Source organism: Schistocerca cancellata, chromosome 3 (genome assembly GCF_023864275.1).
Source record: "Schistocerca cancellata isolate TAMUIC-IGC-003103 chromosome 3, iqSchCanc2.1, whole genome shotgun sequence".
NCBI lineage: Eukaryota > Metazoa > Arthropoda > Insecta > Orthoptera > Acrididae > Schistocerca > Schistocerca cancellata.
In genome coordinates this window covers 162,368,014-162,393,418 of record NC_064628.1, presented here as the reverse complement: position 1 = coordinate 162,393,418, position 25,405 = coordinate 162,368,014, and the positions used below count along the sequence as shown (strand labels likewise).

The window sequence follows — 25,405 nt, the reverse complement described above, 5'->3', positions numbered from 1 at the left end:
TCAAGAAGAATATAATAATTCCAATCCCAAAGAAAGCAGGTGTTGACAGATGTGAAAATTACCAAACTATCAGTTTAATAAGTCATGGCTGCAAAATACTAACGCGAATTCTTTACAGACGAATGGAAAAACTAGTAGAAACTGACCTCGGGGAAGATCAGTTTGGATTCCGTAGAAATGTTGGAACACGTGAGGCAATACTGACCCTACGACTTATCTTAGAAGCTAGATTAAGGAAAGGCAAACCTACATTTCTAGCATTTGTAGACTTAGAGAAAGCTTTTGACAATGTTGACTGGAATACTCTCTTTCAAATTCTGAAGGTGGCAGGGGTAAAATATAGGGAGCGAAAGGCTATTTACAATTTGTATAGAAACCAGATGGCAGTTATAAGAGTTGAGGGGCATGAAAGGGAAGCAGTCGTTGGGAAGGGAGTGAGACAGGGTTGTAGCCTCTGCCCAATGTTATTCAATCTATATATTGAGCAAGCAGTAAAGGAAACAAAAGAAAAATTTGGAGTAGGTATTAAAATCCATGGAGAAGAAATAAAAACTTTGAGGTTTGCCGATGACATTGTCATTCTGTCAGAGACAGCAAAGGACTTGGAAGAGCAATTGAATGGAATGGAGAGTGTCTTGAAAGGAGGATATAAGATGAACATCAACAAAAGCAAAATGAGGATAATGGAATGTAGTAAAATTAAATCAAGTGATGCTGAGGGTATTAGATTAGAAAATGAGACACTTAAAGTAGTAAAGAAGTTTTGCTATTTGGGGAGCAAAATAACTGATGATGGTAGAAGTAGAGAGGATATAAAATGTAGATTGGCAATGGCAAGGAAAGTGTTTCTGAAAAAGAGAAATTTGTTAACATTGAGTATAGATTTAAGTGTCAGGAAGTCATTTCTGAAAGTATTTGTATGGAGTGTAGCCATGTATGGAAGTGAAACATGGAAACATAGTTTAGACAAGAAGAGAATAGAAGCTTTCGAAATGTGGTGCTACAGAAGAATGCTGAAGATTAGATGGGTAGATCACATAACTAATGAGGAGGTGTTGAATAGGATTGGGGAGAAGAGAAGTTTGTGGCACAACTTGACTATAAGAAGGAATCGGTTGGTAGGACATGTTCTGAGGCATCGAGGGATAACCAATTTAGTATTGGAGGGCAGCGTGGAGGGTAAAAATCTTAGAGGGAGACCAAGAGATGAATACACCAAGCAGATTCAGAAGGATGTAGGTTGCAGTAGGTACTGGGAGATGAAGAAGCTTGCACAGGATAGAGTAGCATGGAGAGCTGCATCAAACCAGTCTCAGGACTGAAGACCACAACAACAACAACAACAACAATGTCCATACTGTGGAAATGACTGTGAAATGACCTTGTTCTGCACTGGAGTCCAGATATATTCATCTATTTGGTGTTTTTGTGGCAAGAAGTTCCACTTGTTGTCAAGCCTACCTGAAAATCATTGATCTTGCAATAGTGTGCACCAACCTGGAGTGCAGGATCCCAAGGTAATAGTATTACAGTGCCTGCCACTGGAATTTCGTAACTGGCAATTCACTTGTCTGACTGCTGTGGCCTGCTTGAGCTGATGATGCAACACCATAATTTCCATGGCACTGTCCCATAATTAAAAGAAACCTGTGACCATTTGATGTGCCCTTCTTTCTACACACATGATCTTACCTGTTAAGTCTTATTTGGTATGGGTCCCACACAATTAAGTAATATTCTACAATTGCTTACATGAGTGTTCTCAAGCAGTCTCCTTTGTAGGGTGACTACATTAACTGATCATCCCACAAATGATCCAAATTTTTGCTACCTGCTTTACCTGCAACTGAGCCTATATTATCTCTCTATTTCATATTATCACAATTGTCGTATACAGATATTTGTATAAGTTGAATAATTCCAGTTGTGAATCATTCATATTATTGTAAAAGGACACTCCATATTTGTATTTTGTGAAGGGGACACTTTATACACTTATGAACGTTTGAAGTAAATTGCCAATATTGCACCATTTAAAAATCCTATCAATATCTTACTGGATGTTTACAGAAATAAGCGTTTCAATCAATGTGGACAAAGACAACGATTTGATCAGGCTCAAACTAAGTAAAGGAATGATTAGACTAGTCTGAATATACCTTCTGATTGTGATTGACAGTCACTTGTTAAACAGTAATAAAATTTATTTTGGCGAGAGAAACTGATAACATAATAATGAAATTCATTACAGAGTTTGGAGAAGAGGACATGGTAAAGCTCAGGAAGAATTTGGTACTAAAATTTGGCATAGCTGTGTCTATAATAATTTGTTGATGAATAATAACCAAATTAATTGACAACAATTATGTCTATGAAGAATCTGCTAAGTCCGTGAGTCAGAAGACCGACAGCCCCATTGCACAGAGCTAGAACTGTTATCGTCGGGTTCCAGCAGTGAGCAATAGTTATGTCAGTGGCGAATCAACCCATATTTATGATTTTTTCCCCTTTTTCTTTTTTTACTGTGTGTGTGTGTGTGTGTGTGTGTGTGTCAGTTGTTAGCAGGAGGACATATTAGTTAGAAACTGGATATTGTTGTAACTGTTTGCTCATACTAACTAGGATTATGGAGCAGCATTTAGAAGATATATTCAGAATATTTACTGAGCAGGTAACTAGCTTAAATATGAAAGTAGATGCTCAAGATGTAATATTGGTTACTATGAACACAAGTATAAATGCTCAAGATATTAGATTTCAGAGACTCCTGCAGAGATAAAGAAACAGACCATCATTAAATTTAATAACAAATTAGAGATTATTAGTGTTGATCTAAATGAGAAGATACATAAACAGGTTCAGAATCTAGAAGAGCATATCACAGAGTCTCCCAAAGAAAAGTTAGAAACACAATAAAATATCTAAAGTACCATCTGCCATTCCGAGTTTGACAGGGGAGTTACAGTCTGAGGTTATTAAACAATGTGCCTCAGTGAGGAATGAGATAAATGAATAACACGGTGGTTTGAATAAAGATATGAAATGATTAAGGAGTACCCAAATGGAGCTACATAAACAAATCTCAGACACTACAGTAAGATTAAATGTTTAGAACAAAATAAAGATTCACGTTCCACCCTTGCAACCTTGATGGCGTGTATTAGCAAATTAATTGCACAAGGAGTATAGGAAGGTGGACTCATCTGCCAGTACATCTCATTCAACAGATGAAACAAATAGAACACAGGCGGAATTACAAAAGATCTGGGATGAATTAGCTAAAATTAAGATTGATACACTACTGGCCATTAAAATTGCTACACCAAGAAGAAATGCAGATGATAAACGGGTATTCATTGGACAAATATATTATACTAGAACTGACATGTCATTACATTGTCACACAATTTGGGTGCATAGATCCTGAGAAATCAGTACCCAGAACAACCACCTCTGGCCGTAATAATGGCCTTGATATACCTGGGCTTTGAGTCAAACAGAGCTTGGATGGCGTGTACAGGTACAGCTGCCCATGCAGCTTCAACACGATACCACAGTTCATCAAGAGTAGTGACTGGTGTATTGTGATGAGCCAGTTGCTCAGCCACCATTGACCAGACGTTTTCAGTTGGTGAGAGATCTGGAGAATGTGCTGGCAAGGGCAAAAGTCAAACATTTTTTGTATGCAGAGGTACTGTATCGAGGCCCGTACAGAACCTGCAACATGTGGTCATGCATTATCCTGCTGAAATGTAGGGTTTCGCAGGGATCGAATGAAGGGTAGAGCCACGGCTCATAACACATCTGAAATGTAACATCCACTGTTCAAAGTGCCATCAATGCGAACAAGAGGTGACCAAGATGTGTAACCAATGGCACCCCATACCATCACGCCAGGTGATACGCCAGTATGGTGATGACGAATACACTCTTCCAATGTTCGTTCACTGCGGTGTCACCAAACATGGATGCGACCATCATGATGCTGTAAACAGAACATGGATTCATCCGAAAAATGACGCTTTGCCATTCGTGCACCCAGGTTCGTTGTTGAGTACACCATTGCAGGCGTTCCTGTCTGTGATGCAGCATTAAGGGTAACTGCAGCCATGGTCTCTGAGCTGATAGTCCATGCTGCTGCAAACGTCGTCGAACTGTTCGTGCAGATGGTTGTTGTCTTGCGATCATTCCCATCTGTTGACTCAGGGATCGAGATGTGGCTGCATGATCCATTACAGCCATGCAGATAAGATGCCTGTCATCTCGACTGCTAGTGATACGAGGCTGTTGGGATCCAGCAAGGCATTCCGTATTACCCTCCTGAACCCACCGATTCCATATTCTGCTAACAGTCATTGGATCTCGACCAACGCGAGCAGCAATGTCGCGATATGATAAACCACAATCGCGATAGGCTACAATCTGACCTTTATCAAAGTCGGAAACGTGATGGTACACATTTCTCCTCCTTACACAAGGCATCACAACATTTCACCAGGCAATGCAGGTTAACTGCTGTTTGTGTATGAGAAATCAGTTGGAAACTTTCCTCATTTCAGCACGTTGTAGGTGTCGCCACTGGTGCCAACCTTGTGTGAATGCTCTGAAAAGCTAATCATTCGCATATCACAGCATCTTCTTCCTGTCAGTTAAATTTCGTGTCTGTAACACGTCATCTTCATGGTGTAGCAATTTTAATGGCCAGTAGTGTAATAATAAATGGAGACTTGTGGGTTCCCACTAGAATTAATTCAGGAATTGCATTTACAAAGTGGGACAAACTTATCCACACAGTTCCCTAAATTTAAACCAGAAGAGGATGTTCATGCTGCTTACTTCTCAATGACATTTTCTAAATAATTGCCAAAACACTGGGATGACACCAAGAAAATTAATTTTGTCCTTGGTTATTTAGCAGGGAATGCCAAATGGGCAACAGCTCATTTGGGAGATTTCTCTCCCTGCAATGACTTTCAGAAAAACTTTAAAAAGGAGTATTGGTCATCACGCACTCAAAATAAAAGCTGGCACTTGAATTGTTAGATCCTAGGTAATAAAATAGCAGTTGGGGGTAGCTATAAGAAAGTAGCATCAAATAAGATCCAAAAACCCAAACAAGTCAAGAGGAGAGTCATTTAATAAAAGTATTGTGTACATTACTCCACCATGTAAGAAAAGGAATATGGTACTGTGGTTGGTCAAGTGTAAATGAACTATTAATATGCGTAGAAGGATTAGACACATTAAATGAAGAATGAGGGGATTACAGTTCTGAGGAATCATATGGTTCAGACAATAATTTATTAAAGATGGATAGGGGCTGTGCCTGTCATGTACAGATGCAGGGGGGACTGGCCACTGTCTGTAAACAGATGGAAGCTGTGTTGGCCATGGTCGATAGGTTTCATGTTGCTGCCCTGGGCTGCAGTGTCATTGGGGCATCTGGAACGAATGCTATGGCACCTCTGGAGCCTATAGTGTTGCTTGGGATCCTCGATGCTGCTGCATCTTCCAATTTGCATGTCCTGGCCAGTTGACACGGTAATGAGTGATGAACTATGGCGGGATTGCAATCTCTGGATGGAAGGCAAAAGTGAGTACTGGCCGTATAGCTATCTTCTTATGTCTTAGCAAAAGTTTGAGGTATTGCCTGTGGCTAAAAGTACATTTGAGCCTGCATGGGATGCCTAGCCTGTTGGGACTGTGGCTGATCTTCTTGAGAGGTACAGATAAGTGCAGAGGGTGGAATTGCTTGTCACTGGGAGCTCCATAGTTTGGTGGGTTTTGGAGTCTGTCAGAAAAATAGCAGGCAGATTGACAAAGAAACCCAGTGTTCACTCTGTCTGCTTGTGGGGGAGTCTCATCTGAGATGTGAATGAGGATCTTCCAGCAGTGATCAAATGCACTGGGTGCACACGGCTACAAATTATGGCTTATGTAGGCATCAATGTCACCCGCCACTTGGGTTCAGAGGCCATCCTTCGTTGCTACACGTGGCTAGCTAATTTGGTGAAGGCAGCTTGCCTCACCTGTGGGGTGGAAGCAAAGCTATCATTTTGCAGCGACGTTCCCAGAATTGATCATTGTCCTCTGGCTTGGAGCAGAGAGAAAGGTAACCCAGAGGCTCAGATGATTCTGGAAATTATCAACCTCTGCAATCAGGTGGAGAATTCTGGGTTTTGCCTTAATAGGTCTGCCAAGCACTATGCATAGGAAGCAGCTACTAGAATAGTGGAATACATGCAGTGTGCACATGGTGGTTTTTATTTAGGATAGAGAAACCCTTTCACAGGCAATATAACATGTGTTCCGATTCCAGACAGGGTCGTATATATCACAGTAATTTGTAGAAAAAATGTTAACATATTATTAGTTAACTGCAGGACCTCAGAACTATAAACAGCAACAATGCCCATAGAGTACTAGGGATAGAAAGCTAACACTACCAGTTGAATAATTACTCTTCAGTGAATTAATGGTATTTAGGAGCTCTGTTGGGCCTATTGGACTGAGGAACATGGATATATTATTTATTTCAATAGATGAAAGTTCTTTCCATGTAGTATTAGGCGGATTTCCAAATTTTTCCTTCTCTAATTTTCCAGCAATAGTTGCATAATAAGAATTGAAACTGTTCGCAATTGCCCTAGGGTCAGTGACATTCTTGCCATCATGTGATATCACAATATTTTTGTGAGTTGTCTTTTGCCCCGTAAGATCCTGCACAGCTTTCCATATGGTCTTAGAGTTATTGAATGACTTCATAATATATTTATCATTTTCCTTAATTTTTGCCTCTTTATGACATGTTTCAAAACTAGCTTGTAGTTTTTGAAATCACTAAGAAATTCTAGACTGTTGTCAGTTTTTGACTGGAGAAAAAGTTCCCACTTCCTTTTACAAGATAATCTAATGTCTACTGTAATCCAGTTTTTGAATCTATCTGTGCTTTTGGAAATCACTTTCCTTTGTGGAAAAATTATGTCAAAATTATGCTTGAAAATATTCAAAAAATTTTCCATCTTTTTGTCGGTAATAGAGGTATCATATACTTCACTCCAATATTGTTCGCTGATTAGATACTGGAAGTATTCAGTATTTTTCCTACTATAAATACTTTTATGGATAATATTTTGTACACTGGTTGAAATGTGATTTACAGGTATGGTTAGTAATTGCGAGAGGAGGTCACTATAGCCGGTATCAAAGTTTTCTGATGTACACTCGTCCACGTTTACACATACCTGATCAAGGAGAATGACACTAGTTTTTGTTACATGTGTTGGAGAGCTAACAGTCAGACAAATATTGAAGCCTTTTATAATATTTAATAACTTTCCCTGTGAGGGCTATGGCTCACAAAGTCAATATTAAAATCTCCACATAGTACCACTGTTTTCCCAGTTGTCTTAAGTTTACCTAAAGCAAGTTACAATTTTTTGAGGAAAAAAAAACACTTACATTGCTAACATGAGATCTATACACACATAAAATAATAGTTTTTTTTTCAGACAGTAACTCAACAGCTGAGATTTCAAAGTTTCTTTCACAACCAAGTTTGCAAACAGAGACTATACTCTAATCTACATTTTCTTTTACATATATACAAGTTCCCCCATGTTTTGATTCCATTCTACAAAAGCAGTTTGCAAGTTTAAAATGCAATATTTTTAAGTATTGAAAATGCTTGTTTTGTAAACAATGCTCACAAAAACATAAAACAGAAACGTCTTTCCATTCACAATTGAGGGGTATATTTATTTCATCAGCTTTGTTTGTTAATGACTGTACATTCTGGTGTACAATTTTCAGTGTATATTTGCAATTTAATTCTGCATCACATTTTTTTGAGATGCTGTCTACTGTCTGGACAGATGACTTCAATCCATTCACTGACTTCTTAGGATGTTCTGTCAATCGGTACACAGAATTTATGAAAAGAATAGTTGCTACTCCCCATACAGCAGAGATGATGAGGCGCTTTCCATCCTGGATTTCCCATTGTTGAATCTGGTACACAGAATTTCACTTTTGAATTAGTGGAATGCTCCACATGTATCTCCCCTTATACTGATTTTAACTCTGTATATCTGTGAGGATTTGTTTAAATTTTAATTGAAGCTCTCTTTGCTTTTGTAATAGCTTTCTAACATGGCTACCAAATAACAAAGAGCCTTTTCCATCCCTCACACCTTTGCTCAGCACGTACATGTCTAAAGTATATTGCACAACTTGAACTTTGTCCATTGATACTCAGTATTGTTAGTGATGGTGATGAAATGCTCTTGTTGCCTGCTCAGGTAATCTGAAATCTGTGTCTTGTTGCTCTTGCTAATCAGAAAGGTCTTCCTACCTTAGTAATCATGTTTAAAGCCTTATTCAGTGATGCTCTAGGGGCCTTATGATCACTGATTCGCTGCTATGCTGTGTCAAAAAGTTTGGGTCAGTTTGTCAACAGCAGATGTAAGATGTTACCTTCATGAGTCAGTTCTCTGATTAACTGCTCAAGGTAATTTTCAGATAAGGCATTTACAACAATTTCACCTGATTTCCTGTCCCTAAAATTCTCTGTAAGCACAGGAGTCTCCCAGTCTGTAACTGGTAATTTGAAATCTTCACCTAGTACTACAACATAACCAGCAAATTTATATGAAATATTTTCCAAAATGAAATTTTCACTCTGCAGCAGAGTGGGCACTAATATGAAACATCCTGGCAGATTAAAACTGTATGTTAGACTGAGACTCAAACTCAGGACTTTTGACTTTCACGGGAAAGTGCTCTACTGACTGACCTAACCAAGTGTGACACATGACCTGTTCTCAAATTTTTTAATCCAACAGTACCTCATTTCCTACCTCCCAAACTCTCCTGCAAAACTTCCAAGTTTCCCTTCAAATGTTCTGCCACTACTGCTACTGAGGTAGGGACTCCATTAAAGCATCCAATGACCATGTTTGATCTGCTTTTAATACTTGTCTTCACCCAAATTATTTCATAGTCAAAATTTGTACTAATCCCACAAGATATTATCATACTTTTTATGGCTATAAACATGCCTCCACCACTAGCATTCAACCTATATGTTTGATACATATTCCATTTAGAATTTAGAATTTCATTGCTATTGGCATCTAGTTTCATCATGGGAAAAGTAATACCCCTATATAAAAAAGGTGATTATCAATGTATGGGTAACTATAGGCCTGTGTAGCTACTGTCAGTGTTTTCAAAAATTATTGAAAAAGTATTCCTTTCAAAACTAACTACATTCTTCAACAAGAATAATATTATTTCCGATGTCAACATGACTTCAGACCAAAGCGATCAATTGAAACAGCCACTTTCAATCTGATAAACCATGTCTTAAATGCAGTGAACAACCACAGAAATATCTCAGGTTTATTCTTGGACCTAACAAAAGCTTTTGATGCGATTGATCATTCTGTGCTCCTGAGGAAGCTTGAATGGTATGGTGTAAGAGGTGTGCCAAATCAATGGATTAAAGCATATTTGGAATATCACTCTCAGGTAACTGAAATTAAGTACATGGAAGGAAATGAAATCCAGGTACACCTTTCAGAACCATGTGGACTAAGTCATGGTGTTCCACAGGGCTCCATACTAGTTCCCTTTCCTTTTTTGGTCCCATCATGCGTTAGGAATTCTGAACCAGTGCTGTTTGCAGATGACACCAGTCTATTGATTGAAGGGAATAAAGAAGAAAATTTTACTGCATCTGCAAAAGATATTACAAAAGTATTGTCTGAATGGTTTACCAGAAACAGGCTAATAGTTAATCCCCAAAAAACGGTACTTATGAATTTCCACACCAATCAAAATAAAAATGCGGCAAACTTGTAATATGTATAGATAACCAAAACATCAGTGCCGTCAATGAAACTAAATTTCTTGGGATTCATATCCAGTAAAGTCTTAAATGGAGCACTCATTTCACATCCCTAAATTCAAAACTAGCAAAAGTGAGCTATGTAGTAAGAATTATTTGCAACAATACTAGTGCAGAAACAGTTAGGGCTGTATACTTTGCTCATGTACATTCAGTACTGAAGTGCAGTATTATTTTCTGGGGAAATGTACACCAAGCAATAACAATTTTTAGGAAACAAAAGGCAATTATAAGAATAATGAAACAAGTGAGCAGCAGAAAACCATGCAAACCTTTCTTTAAAGATCTAAAGATCCTACCCCCTTCCTGCATTTATATACTGGAAGTAGTCATGCATATCAAAAAAAGTATCCTGAGAAAAGAAAACCTTTTTCCTAGAAACAAAAGTGTCCATGATTACAGTTCCAGGTCAGACAGTGACATACATGTTAATCATTGTAACACCACATTATGCCAAAAAGGTGTGTATTATGCAGGAACAAAACTACACAACAGATTACCAAGACATATAAAATCTCTTCCTGAACTACAGAGCTATAAAAAAGTCTGACAGCCTACCTTCTGAAAAACTGCTACTATTCAATCTCACAGTATCGTATGCAAGAAAAAATGTAATATGTATCTTTAACTGTAGAAATAAATTATAAATATACAGTATTTTCAAAAATTTGTAATTATTAATTGTATAGATCCAATTTGTTATAAAAATTTAAATAATATATGTCTGGCATTTGAAAAACCAGCAGATAAAAAGGTCCAATATCCTGTGTACAATATATGTACTGAAAAAGATATTTATATGGACAAATAAACAAATAAACAAACATTCTGTGATCATAATAGCACTGAAATGAAAGGCAACACAGAAAATGCCAAAATACTTTTTGTCTTTTTACAAAACTGTTTCACAGAGGAAGATTGCACTGAGTGCCTCCTTTAAATTGTCACATGAATGACAAAGTGGCTGATACTGAAATAAGTGACCATGGGATAGAAAAGCAAATGAAATTGCTCAACAGAGGGAAGGCCATTGGACCTGACCGGATACCAATACAATACTACATAGAGTATGCAGAATAACTTGCTCCTCTTCTAGCAGCAATGTACTGTAAGTCTATGATAACAGAAGAGCGAAGTGTTGCTCATGACTGGCAGAAAGCACAAGTCATTCCCATTTTCAAAAATGGTCATCGAACAGGTGCACAAATCTATAGGACCATATCTCCAATGCTGTAAGTTATAAAATTTTGTAACATATTTTATGCTTGCATATTATGACATTTTGGGAGACTGAAAATCTCCTCTTTAGGAATCAAGAGGGGTTCCAAAAACAATGATTGTGTGAAACCTGGCTTGCTCTCTTTGTACACAAGACCAACAAGGCAATAGATACCAGCACACAGGTAGATGCTGTGTTCCTTGAATTGCATAAGGCAGTCCACACTACGACCTAATGAACAAAATATGAGCCTACAGAATATCAGGCCAATTGGTTGATGGACTGAAGAGTTTCCAGCAAACAGAACACAGGATATCATTCTCAATGGAGAGAAGTCTTCAGATGTAAAACTAACTTTGGGTGTACCCCCAGGGAGTGTTATAGATCCATTAATTTTCACGACATACGTAAAGAACATAGCAAGACACAGGAAAATCACAGTGTTAGAAAACTGTAGTGAAATGCAGCAAAATAATTGATGCTTGGTGCAATCAGTGGTAATTGATCCTGAAGGTAAACAAATGAAATGTATTGCATGTACAGATAGAAAGGCCCCTTACTGTATGATTACACAATTGCAGGACAATTGCTGGAAGCAGTTGCTTCCATAAAATATCTAGAAATATGAGTATGGAGCAATTTGGAGTGGAACGACCACATAAAACTAATCACATGAAAGACAGACTGAAATACACTGGAAGAATCCTCAAGAAATATAGTCCATCAACAAAGCAGGTAACTTATAAAACTTGTTTGAGCAACACTTGAGTGTTGCTTGTCAATATGGGATCTGTACCAGATAGGATCAATAAAGGAAATACAGAGGAAAGAAGAGCAGCCTGTTTCATTACAGGTTTATTTAGTAAGCATAAAAGCATCACAGAGATGATCAACCAACTCCAGTAGCAGTTGCTATAAGAGAGGTGTTCTGCACCATGGTGGGGTTTATCGTTAAAGTTCTGAAAGTGTACGTTCCTAGAAGGGTCAACAAATAATATTGCTTCCTTCTAATGTGTATCTCGTGAAAAGACCACACAGATAAAGTTAGAGTCCACACAGAGACTTACTGGAAATCATTCTTCCTGTGAACTATTTGTGGTTGGGACAGGATAGGGGTGAATTGACGGCAGTACAAAAAGTACCATCCACCACACACCACAAGATGGCTTGTGGAGCATAGATGAAGATGTAGATCCAGAAAATTCACAAACTGATAACAACTGTGGGAATCATTGTTTCTAAAATAAAACTGAAACAAACAAAAATAAACAAGATTGTGAAGAAACAGAGGCTACAACAGTGGACCCACATTTTGGGGAACAAAGCAAAATTAATTTGATGAAAAATCCAGGATGGAATACTGAGAATACATGAAAAGGACAGATTGCTATGCACCATATAGTGGAGATGTTGAGACACAGACAGGCACAACAAAAAGAAACCTAAACAAGTAAGCTTTTTGGCCACAAGGCATTCTTCTGAATTAGACAACAGACATATATACATTCTTGTAAATGCAATTCACACACTTCCATGACCACTGTTTCTGGCCTCTCTTGAGTCCATCTCTCTCCTCACTCTTACCACTCCCTAGATACCAATATTTTATGTACTTCCCAAGATGTATTGACCCAACAGCTCGACATCTGCCTCATTATGACACCCCACAGAAAGAATTTTTGCATTTGTATACCAGAAACTTCAAATTACTGCCTGCCGCATACCCTTATATCAAAGACCCTAGACACTTCTTCCAATGTCTAGTTGTTTTCTAGTCACTGTTGATTGCACATTTCTCTGCTAACAACCCATGGTCTTGCCACCATTGAAATTAACCTTTCCAAATGCCCAGATTGCTCCAAACCACATCTCCTTTCCTGGAAATAGTGACCACCTCTGCTCTCAACAACAACTTCCCCATTGAAGCTGCTTTCTCCACATACTTTTAGTACCCCTGTTTCATCTGTTAACCAACCACAATGGAGCTCACCAACATCATTCAAGAGTGAAACAACAAAATAAAGTTTATATCAAGGCTTTAGCTAGGTCTCATTGTGTCCTAAAATGGGGAATAAAACTCTCATAAACCATGTCTGTACAGCCAAAGTGGTATTCCATTGTGCAATTAACCTATGCAACACCCTTATATGACCCTATACGTCTCTTAGTGCCAGTTTGTCTCGACATCTGAGTGCTCAGTGCGACAGAGTGCCATGCAAAGGGTCGCAGGTTCGATTCCCAGCTGGGTCAGTCAGGGATTTTCTCCACTCAGGGACAGGGTGTTATAATGTCTTCATCATCATCACCTCATCCCAATCGACACACAAGTTGCTGAAGTGGTGTCAACTCAAAAGACTTGCACCAGGCGACCAGCCTACCTGACGGAAGCCCCTTGCCACATGACATTTCATTTTTTCTGGTGCCAATCTCCTGCTAAAGGGCCATAGCTTTGAGGGTGAATCAGGTGCAAGTTTTGTCCCACTATCTCACATCCCAGCCTTGTCAAGACATTTCTTTCCCTCTTAAATGAAAACTCATCTGTGAAAGCAGTATCATGTACAGCATTCAACATGTGAATGAACACTAATGAATTTTTTTGTCTGATGAATTACTGCTATCCTACTGTAATTGAAGGTGAATTTGACCACCCATATGCAGAGCATGCTACAGTTTCATGAGTGTTTTACAACTAATGCTATTCCTGTTCTATCCTTATCATCAGTTTTACTGGACCACACAGGTGGAAACTCATTCCATTACATATATTTCATTCTCACAACTATACTTCATCTCCACAGGCCTGGTCTTACATTTAACCCCCCCACTCCCCATCCCAACCCCGACCACTCTCCCCCACTTTTCATCCCATTTCACCCTGCTTCCTCACACTGGCCTCTTATTATCCTTGTTACTTTTTTCCTCTACCATAGCTCACTTACTTGGAAACTTTGCTATCCCTTATCTCCTTCTCCTAATTTAAATCACCCCATATATCTTCTTTTTCTCCTTATATTCATTTTCAATTTTATTAGCTCTGAAGAAGGACTTTGTTCACAAGCTAAGTAGTATTATTAATTTTTAAATGTCTCTCTATCACAAAATATTTATAAACTTTTGCCATTGTTTATTTCTCCATGGTATAAATCACAGATGAATTGAGAAACTGGTACAAACAACTGAAGAGTTCTCAGAGATTAATCAAACATTTTTCAGGGTTTCTGTTCTATTGTCATTTGTACTGTACTTGTATTTGCTCTCCATCTGGATACACTCATACAAACACTTGATGGCCTAATCATCCTTCCCCGCTGTCTGATTAATTAGACGTGTGAACCAGTTCCACTGCCCCTGACCTTTGTTTCATCTTAAATCATCCCTGCTCTACATTTACAACAGTTTACCTTCAGAACTGAACTATGATGTCTTGCAATAAAGAAATGGCACTGTTCAAATTTCTAAAGAATTATTTGAAGTGAGGTATTACTGTATTGATGTTTTTTGATGTTGAATTGCATCCTCAGACTATGTAAATTTGAATCAAAACTGGTCATCTCAGTGGCAGAAGAGCAGTTTGCTGCAAATGTGTAAGATAACAGGCCGTAGTGTCACGTGATAACACTGCTATTGCACTGTTGTATATGTGTACTGTGGGAAATTTTACCAAGAATTTTTCAACAAGATGAGAGAAAACTGATTTGGAAATACGTGTCAAGGTAAGTCATCCATGGAGAAACAGTTAAGATTCTGCATAAAGCCATATAATATTTGACTGAATGTTCACTGAATGAAAAGTTGAAAATCAGTAAAAAAAAATTGAGTAATACAGTGTGGAAAGGAAGGAATAAATATAGTAAGAGTCTTGACTAGTGGGTGTGGATTGTGGTGATGTAACAATAGTAATAACAACAACAACAACAATAATAATAATAATAATAATAATAATAATAAAAGTGAATTTTACAACAATTATGAATGAAAGAATTATTTAATATTTGTGATAAATAATTATCAATGGATACAATTTAAATGTTAAACATAAATGACTTGCTGAGATAAGAGCATGCAGAGATGTTTTTACGTCTTTTGCCCGTGGGCACGTCTGGTAAGGTCATGCAAAGTGCCATGTGTGAGTGTGTTGAGTAAGGTATTTGGTGTGTGTGTGTGTGTGTGTGTGTGTGCGTGTGTGTGTGTGTGTGTGTGTGTGTGTGTGTGTTTGTGTGTGTGAGAGAGAGAGAGAGAGAGTAATTTGCCTGCAAACTGCTCGACATGCACTGGTAGACGTGACCAATTTAATTTGCTCATGGCATAATACTGAACAGATTCATGGTCTTGATATTGTAAGATGTAATATCATTTTATATTTTGTATCAATGAATGTTGTGTCCAGCCAGCACTCGAAATCTAAAATCAAGTTTTTCAAAAGTATGGTTTGCATTCATCAGAATCACCCAAATTCCAGCTGTTTAAATGTACATCACTTAATGTATTTTGTTATCTTTGTTCACTGACTGAGTTTCACTGGTCACTTGTTAAAATTAAAATGTGCACACAAGGGCAAAAGGCCAACCACTGTCCTCAGTAGATGAGCCATCTGCTAATGTTTAGGTTTTTCACTCACCCCTGTGGGGTGTGAATATAGCATTGTTTCCTCTTATTGTAGTTTGGCAGGCACGAGAGGTGTCAATTCTTGAATGCTATTCCCCCACTACATTGCAAAGTTCAGACACACTCCACCAAAGGGTGCTGCCTCACACAACACAATATCTCTCTCTCTCTCTCTCTCTCTCTGTGTGTGTGTGTGTGTGCGTGTGTGTGTGTGTGTGTGTGTGTGGCAGGAATAGATTGCAGATGTGTGCAGCCTTGTTTGGGATGGGTTCTACTTTGAAGATGAAAAACCCTAATTGAACCTATTTCATAAGCACTTAAATCTGTAATATCAGTCTCAGATCTTTTGTGTAAGATCTTGCACTCTACATTTTCTGGCTTACTGCAAGAATTCAACTGTAGCAAACTTCTTATCCACTGCCATTGAGCTGATTAATTTTGATCGAACTTGTTACAGACAAGACAAAGGTAAATGAAGGGGAAAAAAAGGAAGTTGTGAACTAATATGCCACAGCAAATAATTTCTTAATAAAGTGAATAATCTCATTTCTTTTTTGACTGAGCTTTGTGAAGTTATTGCTTTTGGCCTTTATAGAAGAATACAGCCAGTAAAAACTGATCTGTTCACCAAACTATTTCATAAAGTAAACAATTGTGCCCTATGTTAACAGTTTAATCCAAGTGACAATAGGCTTGCAAAACTTTGTTACAGAATTTGTGGCTGAACCAATGTGAACAGGCTCTGGAGATCTTATGTTATATCCTTTTTGCTATTAACTGAACCTGTAACTAAATGAAATGTTACAGAACTTTTTAACTAGTATGGGGCTGTTACAAAGTGACACAGCAGATCAATTTATTAGAAAACTGGAAGCATAGCTACAAACTGACACACCACTTACTAGTTGAGGAACTGTCTTCTTCTGCCGACCTTTCAGTATACAAAGACTTGTATTCTTCCTTTTGTGGGCCTTCCTTAAATGGTACATCATCCAGCTCCTAGGTCAAGAAAAGACATAGTACTTAAGGAAACAAAATTTAAAATATAACAGCATTCATATTAACATAATCTGAAATGAATTAAAAACACAAAACATAATTTTTGAATATATGGCTTTCAGGTTTGGGGTCAGATCTAGCTGTGTAGTTCCTACAGTATTTCAATAAAACTCATTGTTGAAGATTGTTAATGTACTACGAGATGTGGAGGAGGTCATTAAGGACACAAAAGATGTATCCTCAGCTTCCTTCTTCCTACCACAGAGCACAAAGGGAATAAAGGATTACAAAGGATGACCATATCTACCAGTGTAGCCACAGTGTACTACCATTGCCAAAATGTGAACTAGCTGTGCTGTGTCTGAGTTTATACTGGATCCTTGTGCACTGGCAACTGGCATTTGATTACTGCAACATTTGTAGTTGGAGCCTCTGAAATGTAAATCTGTATGGGTTCTTGGTGACAGAAATCTCAAAAGAGGTGATTGACAACAGGGTCTTCATCTTATCCTACTGTACATGGTGCACTGCTCCGAAGCAACATACAGCTGGCATGGATTTTTAAAACTATCCTATGCATATGCAATAACTGTGAATGACAGAATTCTACATTATTGTGACAAGCCACATAATTTACAGACTTCCAAATGAATTCTGGAATCCAATACACATGCCACAATGCTGAGACCATTGCTTCCAGGAAAAGCAAATGTTTTCAGTCATATTGTATTCAGGGTGTCTTGTAGCCTTCGTAGTATAGTTGATAAACGACATATTTATTTATATATAAAGGTGTATGCTTTATGGCACATTCTCACATTAGTGTAAATGACACTAATGGTGCTTTAGAATATTGGCAAAATATTTTGTTGTCAAAAACGCCCAATATCTTGGCTGTTTTGTATCTTTACCTCTGATTTATGATATGTCTGTGATCTCTAATTTTGTTTCACCCATTGCATCTTTGAATGAGCATATTTGTAACTTTTTTTTTTAGTCTAGTTGTTTCATTTAGAATACCATGCAGACCTGTTTTCATGTAAGTAAAAATTTATAGTTCCTCAAGAATATACAGATATTTGCCTTTATCAGCCATGTGTAGAACTGACATGCAGTGTGTTATATCTGTTGTTTTGTGAGTTTGCTCTCTCAGATGTGTAGTGACTGCCGATGGATTGCCTTAACTGCAGCTTGTATGTTGTTGGAATCTAATTTCAAAATTTCACCAATGTATATTTCTTCACATTTTAATTCATAAGCCAGATCTGTAAGTTTTGTTTGGTTGTTCAAATAAGTGGTGCATTCAAGTTATTACTGTTTTCTCTGATCTGAATCCAATTTTTAGATTTGTTTGCTGTAGGACATGCTGAATTTAGCATTAGATAACAGGAGACACATTTTAAGGGGACTGGTCCATGAATACCAGGGGAAACTTCGAAAAAATTGTCAGTTTTCTAAACAGTGTAACTCAAAGAATAAGATTTGTAAGCCCATATAATGCTTACCATTTTTAAGACATCTTTTGGCAACATTTTCGTGTATGAACCACAGCTTTAGCTCTCACGCTATTTAATTTTTATTTTTTATTTTTATTTTTTTTTATTTTTTGCAAGTGAATAAACCATGCTAATTATTTATGTACATCATAGGTACACATTACTCAAAATACAAACAAAGTAGAACATTTATTTTTTCCTGTAAGTTCTTTACACTATTATCTTTAAAACAGACTATTGAAGTGATGGTGATGTCATAAACTGTGGTACAAAAAGATTTTAAGTATGATGATAAAAATTTTGGAAATGAATTCAGGGTGTTTCTTCAAAAAAGCATTTTATTTTCAAAGTTAAGTCACAAGAGTAGTCTACATTTTAGTTAAGCATGTTTTAAGACAGTATACAAAATTTCAACTACCATTAATAGTTTTTAGCCAAAGTGTACCAGAACATGAAATAATTTAACTTTTGGGAAATTCAAGTTAAATTTAAATATTGCTTTTTCTATTTAACTTGCATGGCACTAATGCATCCTAGGTCCATATTCATCTTGTTTCCCATGTTGTTCTTCCCCCCTTCTCTTTCTCACACTTCTTATTATTCTTGCTTCTTTGGTGGTTTCCAGCACTGATTTTTCTGCTTCGAAGAGTCTCCTTTGTTCAATGGCTTTTAGAGCTCTACGCATATTTAGTCCACCAAGTACTCCCATCAGTTCCATAACATTAAGCCTTGACACTACACTGTCACTGAAATATAGAACAGCATCCAGCACACCTATTTTCAAAGTTTTTAGCCTCACTAGAACAATTTTTGGTATCCGTTCCCATATACAATTGTTCAAACTTCCATTTAGATTTTGAGTCCTACAATGTAAACATTTCTCTTATAATCTTGTGTCACTAAGATTCTTATATAAAGGTTTTATAACTTCCATTATAGCTCAAAAATGCACTAAAAGAAATATAATTCAATACACACGGACTATGCGAAGTAAGGAAAACAGGGGAAGCCATCATGGAGAAATCAAATGGCGATCTGCTGTATTATAAGTGATCAACGCCAAAACAAAGAGGGATAGGCTTCATCATCAAAAGTGACTCAAAATCATCCATACAAGAATTAGTGGAACTGTCGGTAAGCATAGCAGCTTTGAAAATTATCACACAAAGTCATCAAATAACAATCATACAAATATACGCCCCAACAGAAATGGGTACCGACGTAGAAGTAGAAGATTTCTATGAGAAACTAGATGACACCTTAGAGAGATATCAATCACCAACAAACCTAATAATTGGAGATTTCAACAGTAAAGTTGGCCTCCGCAGTAATGATGACGAAGAGCCTGTTGGACCACACAGTTTTGGAACAAAGAACAGGTGAGGAGAAAGAATGGTACAATTTGCTCAAGAACACAAACTGAAAATAACCACCACCTTCTTCAGGAAAAATCAAAACAAAAGATGGACTTGGTGCTCACTAGATGGCAAGACAAGAAATGAAATAGATTACATTCTAATGGACAAACAAAATGTAATAAAGAACATCCAAGTAATCTCACAATTAAAATTTAGAACAGACCATAGAATGGTGAGGGCAAAAATAAAAATTCCAAAGAAACGAAGAAACGTAGGAAAAGCAAGTAACCCAGAAATAGAAAAACTGAACAGAGACAAATTTAAGCAAGAACTACAGAAGCAAGTACAACGAGCAAATATCAATACAAACCAAAGCACTCAAGAAATGTATAATGCACTATAAAAATGAATATAGCAAGCTAACAAAGACACAAGCAAAGAGCAAATGAAGAAAAGTCGAAGCAAATTAAGCCACAGTACCGTACAGCTAATCGACCACAGATAGATAATGTCAAACACTAGCAATATTTCAGACAGGAATAAAGAAGAATATGCAAAACTAGACAAAATAATGAAAAGGGAAATAAAGAAACACATCTGTGAGCACCGATCAGCAACAATAACACAAATACTAGAAACATACAAATCAATTAGAAAAGAGAGGATAAGCGCCCAGGGCAGGAGCAGTGGATACTAGGAATGAAGAATCAAGCATAAGAACATCTAAACATAAGAGAGGATATAATCAAATCAGCAACAGAATTCTATAAAGCAATTTGGACAAGTTCTCTACCAAACAAAACCACCGACCACAACCCTGTTGATCCAGACCCAAACACCAGTGAAACCACACCCACTATAACACACAGCGATGTTAGAACACCCATCACTGAATTGAAAAATGGGAAGTCATCTGGGTTGGGTTGGGTTGTTTGGAGGAAGAGACCAAACTGCAAGGTCATTGGCCTCATTGGATTAGGGAAGGACGGGGAAGGAAGTCGGCCATGCCCTTTCAAAGGAACCATCCCGGCATTTGCCTGAAGCAATTTAGGAAAATCACGGAAAACCTAAATCAGGATAGCTGGACGCGGGATTGAACTGTCGCCCTGTCGACTGTGAGTCCAGTGTGCTAACCACTGTGCCACCTCGCTCGGTATGTCATCTGGAGAAGACAACATATACAATGAGCTCTTAAAAGAAGCCCAAGATCTCCTAATACCAAACATTACAGAAGTGTTCAACAAAATCATACAAACCGAAGACATTCCCGACCAGTGGAATACAAGTACGATTGTACTTTTGCACAAAAAAGGTACAAAAGATGACACAAACAATTATAGACCCATAAGCCTGATGTCTAACCTATATAAACTGTTCATGAAAACTCTAACAAGGCAGTTAACAAAAACACTAGATGAGAACCAATCTTCAGAACAGGCACGATTCCACAAAGGATTTAGCACATTGAATCATATTCAAACCATTAAACAGATAATAGAAAAATCGGGCAATTGTCACCTCAAAATATACCTTGCTTTTGTTGATTACAGCAAAGCATTTGATACCATCAAAAACCCAAGCATACTTCAAGCACTAAGAAATCAAGGAGAAGAAGCAAAATACACCCAATTACTAAGAAACATTCGAAACAACAGCTTCGCTAGAGTTAAAACTGGAAAGACAGGCCAACCTTTCCATGTGGAAAGAGAAGTTAGACAAGGGGATGCCATCTCCCCAAAACTATTTACCTGCATACTGGAGAACATATTCAGGAAACTAAAATGGAATAAGAAAGATGGAATATGCCTCAATGGCAAGAGACTAACAAATGTGAGATTCACTGATGACATAGTCCTCTTCACCAAAACTGCAAGGGAACCGCAATCAATGCCTCAGGAACTTAACACACAAAGCAAGATGGCAGGTCTCACAATGAACAAATCTAAAACACAAGTAATGACAAATAGATTAGAAACCCCAATATATCTTGAAGGAATGGAACTAATGTGTACATCACAATACATATACACAGGCCAAACAATTTCCTTTAACAACAAAATGGAAAAAGAAATAAAATGAAGAGTTTCCTTAGCTTATAAAGCTTTCTGGGCCTTAAAGTTCATATTGCCAGACAGAACCCTAAATAGGAGGCTCAAAATGGAGGCACTCGAAAGCTGCATTTTTCCCGTGTTATTATATGGAGGTCAGACATATGTTCTCAGAGCCAAAGAGAGAAACACTCCACAGGTATAACAAAGGAAAATGCAGAGGAACATCCTTGGCATCTCTCTGAAAGACAGAATATCAAACACCTAAATATACAAGATGTCAGCAGCAATAGACATAGCACAACAGGCTATTAAGACCAAATGGAAATGGGGCAGTCATGTGGCAAAGCTGCAAGACGACAGATGGACAGCACAAGCTACCACATGGGACCCCTACATCGGCAAGAGACTCGCAGGAAGACCAAGCCAGAAATGGTTGGACTTACTCAGAAAACAAGCACGAAAACAGTGGACCAGCATAGCCAGAAACAGAAAGGAATGAAAAGAACTAGAACTAAAACTAAAAGATCAAGTGTAATTCAATGTGTAGTGTGCATTAAGTGCGGTACCCTCTTATGTGGACCAGCTCACTGTGTTAGTGTTTAAAAGCAGCTACCCATACTTTTAGGAGGCTTTTTCCCACAATGGGACAACACAGGCTATTTTCATTCATTAATTAATTATAACAAATGGCAAAGAATGTTTTACGGTTGTAGGTCTCATCTTGAGTAACAGTCCTCTGGTAGCAACACCATGAAACACTGCCAGGTGAGCAGAGCACATGACACGGGTTGTCATCTGCGGAAGATTTATGAAAGCAGGTAGCCTGTACTGCCTTTTTCATTCCCTCAAGGTCATTTTTAAGTTGTCTTATGGCTTGTCCATAATAATACTGTAACCTGTCTATTTCTTCATTTGTAAGCTGACCATGTCCACTAATGCACTTACCATCAGTTAATTTCTTTCCCTTCAAATTCCTTCTCAAATTCCTCAGTCTGGTATGTAACTTTTTCTGGACATGTCCAAAACATTCCATTTTTTCAATTTTTGTGTCAGCATAAGGTTTGGATTCACAAACTTTTTGGTACCCTTTTGAGTCTTCAACTCCTATGTAAGATGTATACACCACACCATATTTCTCCACTAACCTGTGAAATATCTTCACAATACATTCAGATTCCATCCCTCCGCTATAACCACTAAAATTAATCAAACAAGTATAATATTCGGTTACTCTAGTACAGCCATGACAGTGCTTGGTAATACATTTCACATCAATGACTTTGTCATTGTCCAAGAAGGTAGCTGTCACTACACCATTTAGGGAACTATGGTCTCTTCATTGCCAGAATGCATTCAGGGCTGCAGACAGACATGTGTTGCTGTCATTCATGTCTACACTTTCCTGAGCAGCATTTTTCATACTATCATTTGCTCCTTCTTCTGAAGTCTGTAGAGTAATTTTATTGTACCTCTCAAATCTCCCCCCCCCCCCCCCCCCCCCCGCCCCCTATGAACCATGGACCTTGTCGTTGGTGGGGAGGCTTGCGTGCCTCAGCGATACAGATGGCCGTACCGTAGGTGCAACCACAACGGAAGGGTATCTGTTGAGAGGCCAGACAAACATGTGGTTCCTGAAGAGGGGCAGCAGCCTTTTCAGTAGTTGCAGGGGCAACAGTCTGGATGATTGACTGATCTGGCCTTGTAACATTAACCAAAACGGCCTTGCTGTGCTGGTACTGCAAACGGCTGAAAGCAAGGGGAAACTACAGCCGTAATTTTTCCCAAGGACATGCAGCTCTACCGTATGATTAAATGATGATGGCGTCCTCTTGGGTAAAATATTCCGGAGGTAAAATAGTCCCCCATTCGGATCTCCGGGCGGGGACTACTCAGGAGGACGTCGTTATCAGGAGAAAGAAAACTGGCGTTCTACGGATCGCAGCGTGGAATGTCAGATCCCTTAATCGGGCAGGTAGGTTAGAAAATTTAAAAAGGGAAATGGATAGGTTAAAGTTAGATATAGTGGGAATTAGTGAAGTTCAGTGGCAGGAGGAACAAGACTTCTGGTCAGGTGACTACAGGGTTATAAACACAAAGTCAAATAGGGGTAATGCAGGAGTAGGTTTAATAATGAATAGGAAAATAGGAGTGCGGGTTAGCTACTACAAACAGCATAGTGAACGCATTATTGTGGCCAAGATAGACACAAAGCCCATGCCTACTACAGTAGTACAAGTTTATATGCCAACTACCTCTGCAGATGATGAAGAAATAGATGAAATGTATGATGAGATAAAATAAATTATTCAGGATGGATGAAATGTATGATGAGATAAAAGAAATTATTCAGGTAGTGAAGGGAGACGAAAATTTAATAGTTATGGGTGACTGGAATTCGTCAGTAGGAAAAGGGAGAGAAGGAAACATAGTAGGTGAATATGGATTGGGGGGAAGGAATGAAAGAGGAAGCCGCCTTGTAGAATTTTGCACAGAGCATAACTTAATCATAGCCAACACTTGGTTCAAGAACCATAAAAGAAGGTTGTATACCTGGAAGAATCCTGGAGGTACTAAAAGGTATCAGATAGATTATATAATGGTAAGACAGAGATTTAGGAACCAGGTTTTAAATTGTAAGACATTTCCTGGGGCAGATGTGGATTCTGACCACAATCTATGGTTATGAACTGCAGATTGAAACTAAAGAAACTGCAAAAAGGTGGGAATTTAAGGAGATGGGACCTGGATAAACTGAAAGAACCAGAGGTTGTAGAGAGTTTCAGGGAGAGCATAAGGGAACAATTGACAGGAATGGGGGAAAGAAATACAGTAGAAGAAGAATGGGTAGCTCTGAGGGATGAAATAGTGAAGGCAGCAGAGGATCAAGTAGGTAAAAAGACGAGGGCTAATAGAAATCCTTGGGTAACAGAAGAAATATTGAATTTAATTGATGAAAGGAGAAAATATAAAAATGCAGTAAATGAAGCAGGCAAAAAGGAATACAAACGTCTCAAAAATGATATCGACAGGAAGTGCAAAATGGCTAAGCAGAGATGGCTAGAGGACAAATGTAAGGATGTAGAGGCTGGTCTCACTAGGGGTAAGATAGATACTGCCTACAGGAAAATTAAAGAGACCTTTGGAGAAAAGAGAGCCACTTGTATGAATATCAAGAGCTCAGATGGCAACCCAGTTCTAAGCAAAGAAGGGAAGGCAGAAAGGTGGAAGGAGTACATAGAGGGTTTATACAAGGACGATGTACTTGAGGACAATATTATGGAAATGGAAGAGGATGTAGATGAAGACGAAATGGGAGATAAGATACTGCGTGAAGAGTTTGACAGAGCACTGAAAGACCTGAGTCGAAACAAGGCCCCGAGGGTAGACAACATTCCATTTGAACTACTGATGGCCTCGGGAGAGCCAGTCATGACAAAACTCTATCATCTGGTGAGCACGATGTATGAGATAGGCAAAATACCCTCAGACTTCAAGAAGAATATAATAATTCCAATCCCAAAGAAAGCAGGTGTTGACAGATGTGAAAGTTACCGAACTATCAGTTTAATAAGTCACAGCTGCAAAATACTAACGCAAATTCTTTACAGACGAATGGAAAAACTGGTAGAAGCCGACCTCGGGGAAGATCAGTTGGGATTCCGTAGAAATGTTGGAACACGTGAGGCAATACTGACCTTACGACTTATCTTAGAAGAAAGATTAAGAAAAGGCAAACCTACATTTCTAGCATTTGTAGACTTAGAGAA

The 25,405-nt window shown here is 38.2% G+C and overlaps 1 protein-coding gene across 5 annotated transcripts in view; it reads right to left on the bottom strand.

The window, feature by feature from the left end:
* Positions 1-25,405, bottom strand: part of LOC126174781 (axotactin) — a 567,513-nt gene that overhangs the window by 65,784 nt on the left and 476,324 nt on the right. For all 5 annotated transcript variants that reach the window (XR_007535484.1, XR_007535485.1, XM_049921127.1 and 2 more), the window contains exon 30: positions 16,637-16,733. Coding sequence is in view for 3 of the 5 variants with exons in the window: in XM_049921127.1 (XP_049777084.1) it covers positions 16,637-16,733 (97 nt within the window). In the remaining 2 variants the exon portion in view is untranslated. The remainder of the gene's footprint in view (positions 1-16,636; positions 16,734-25,405) is intronic.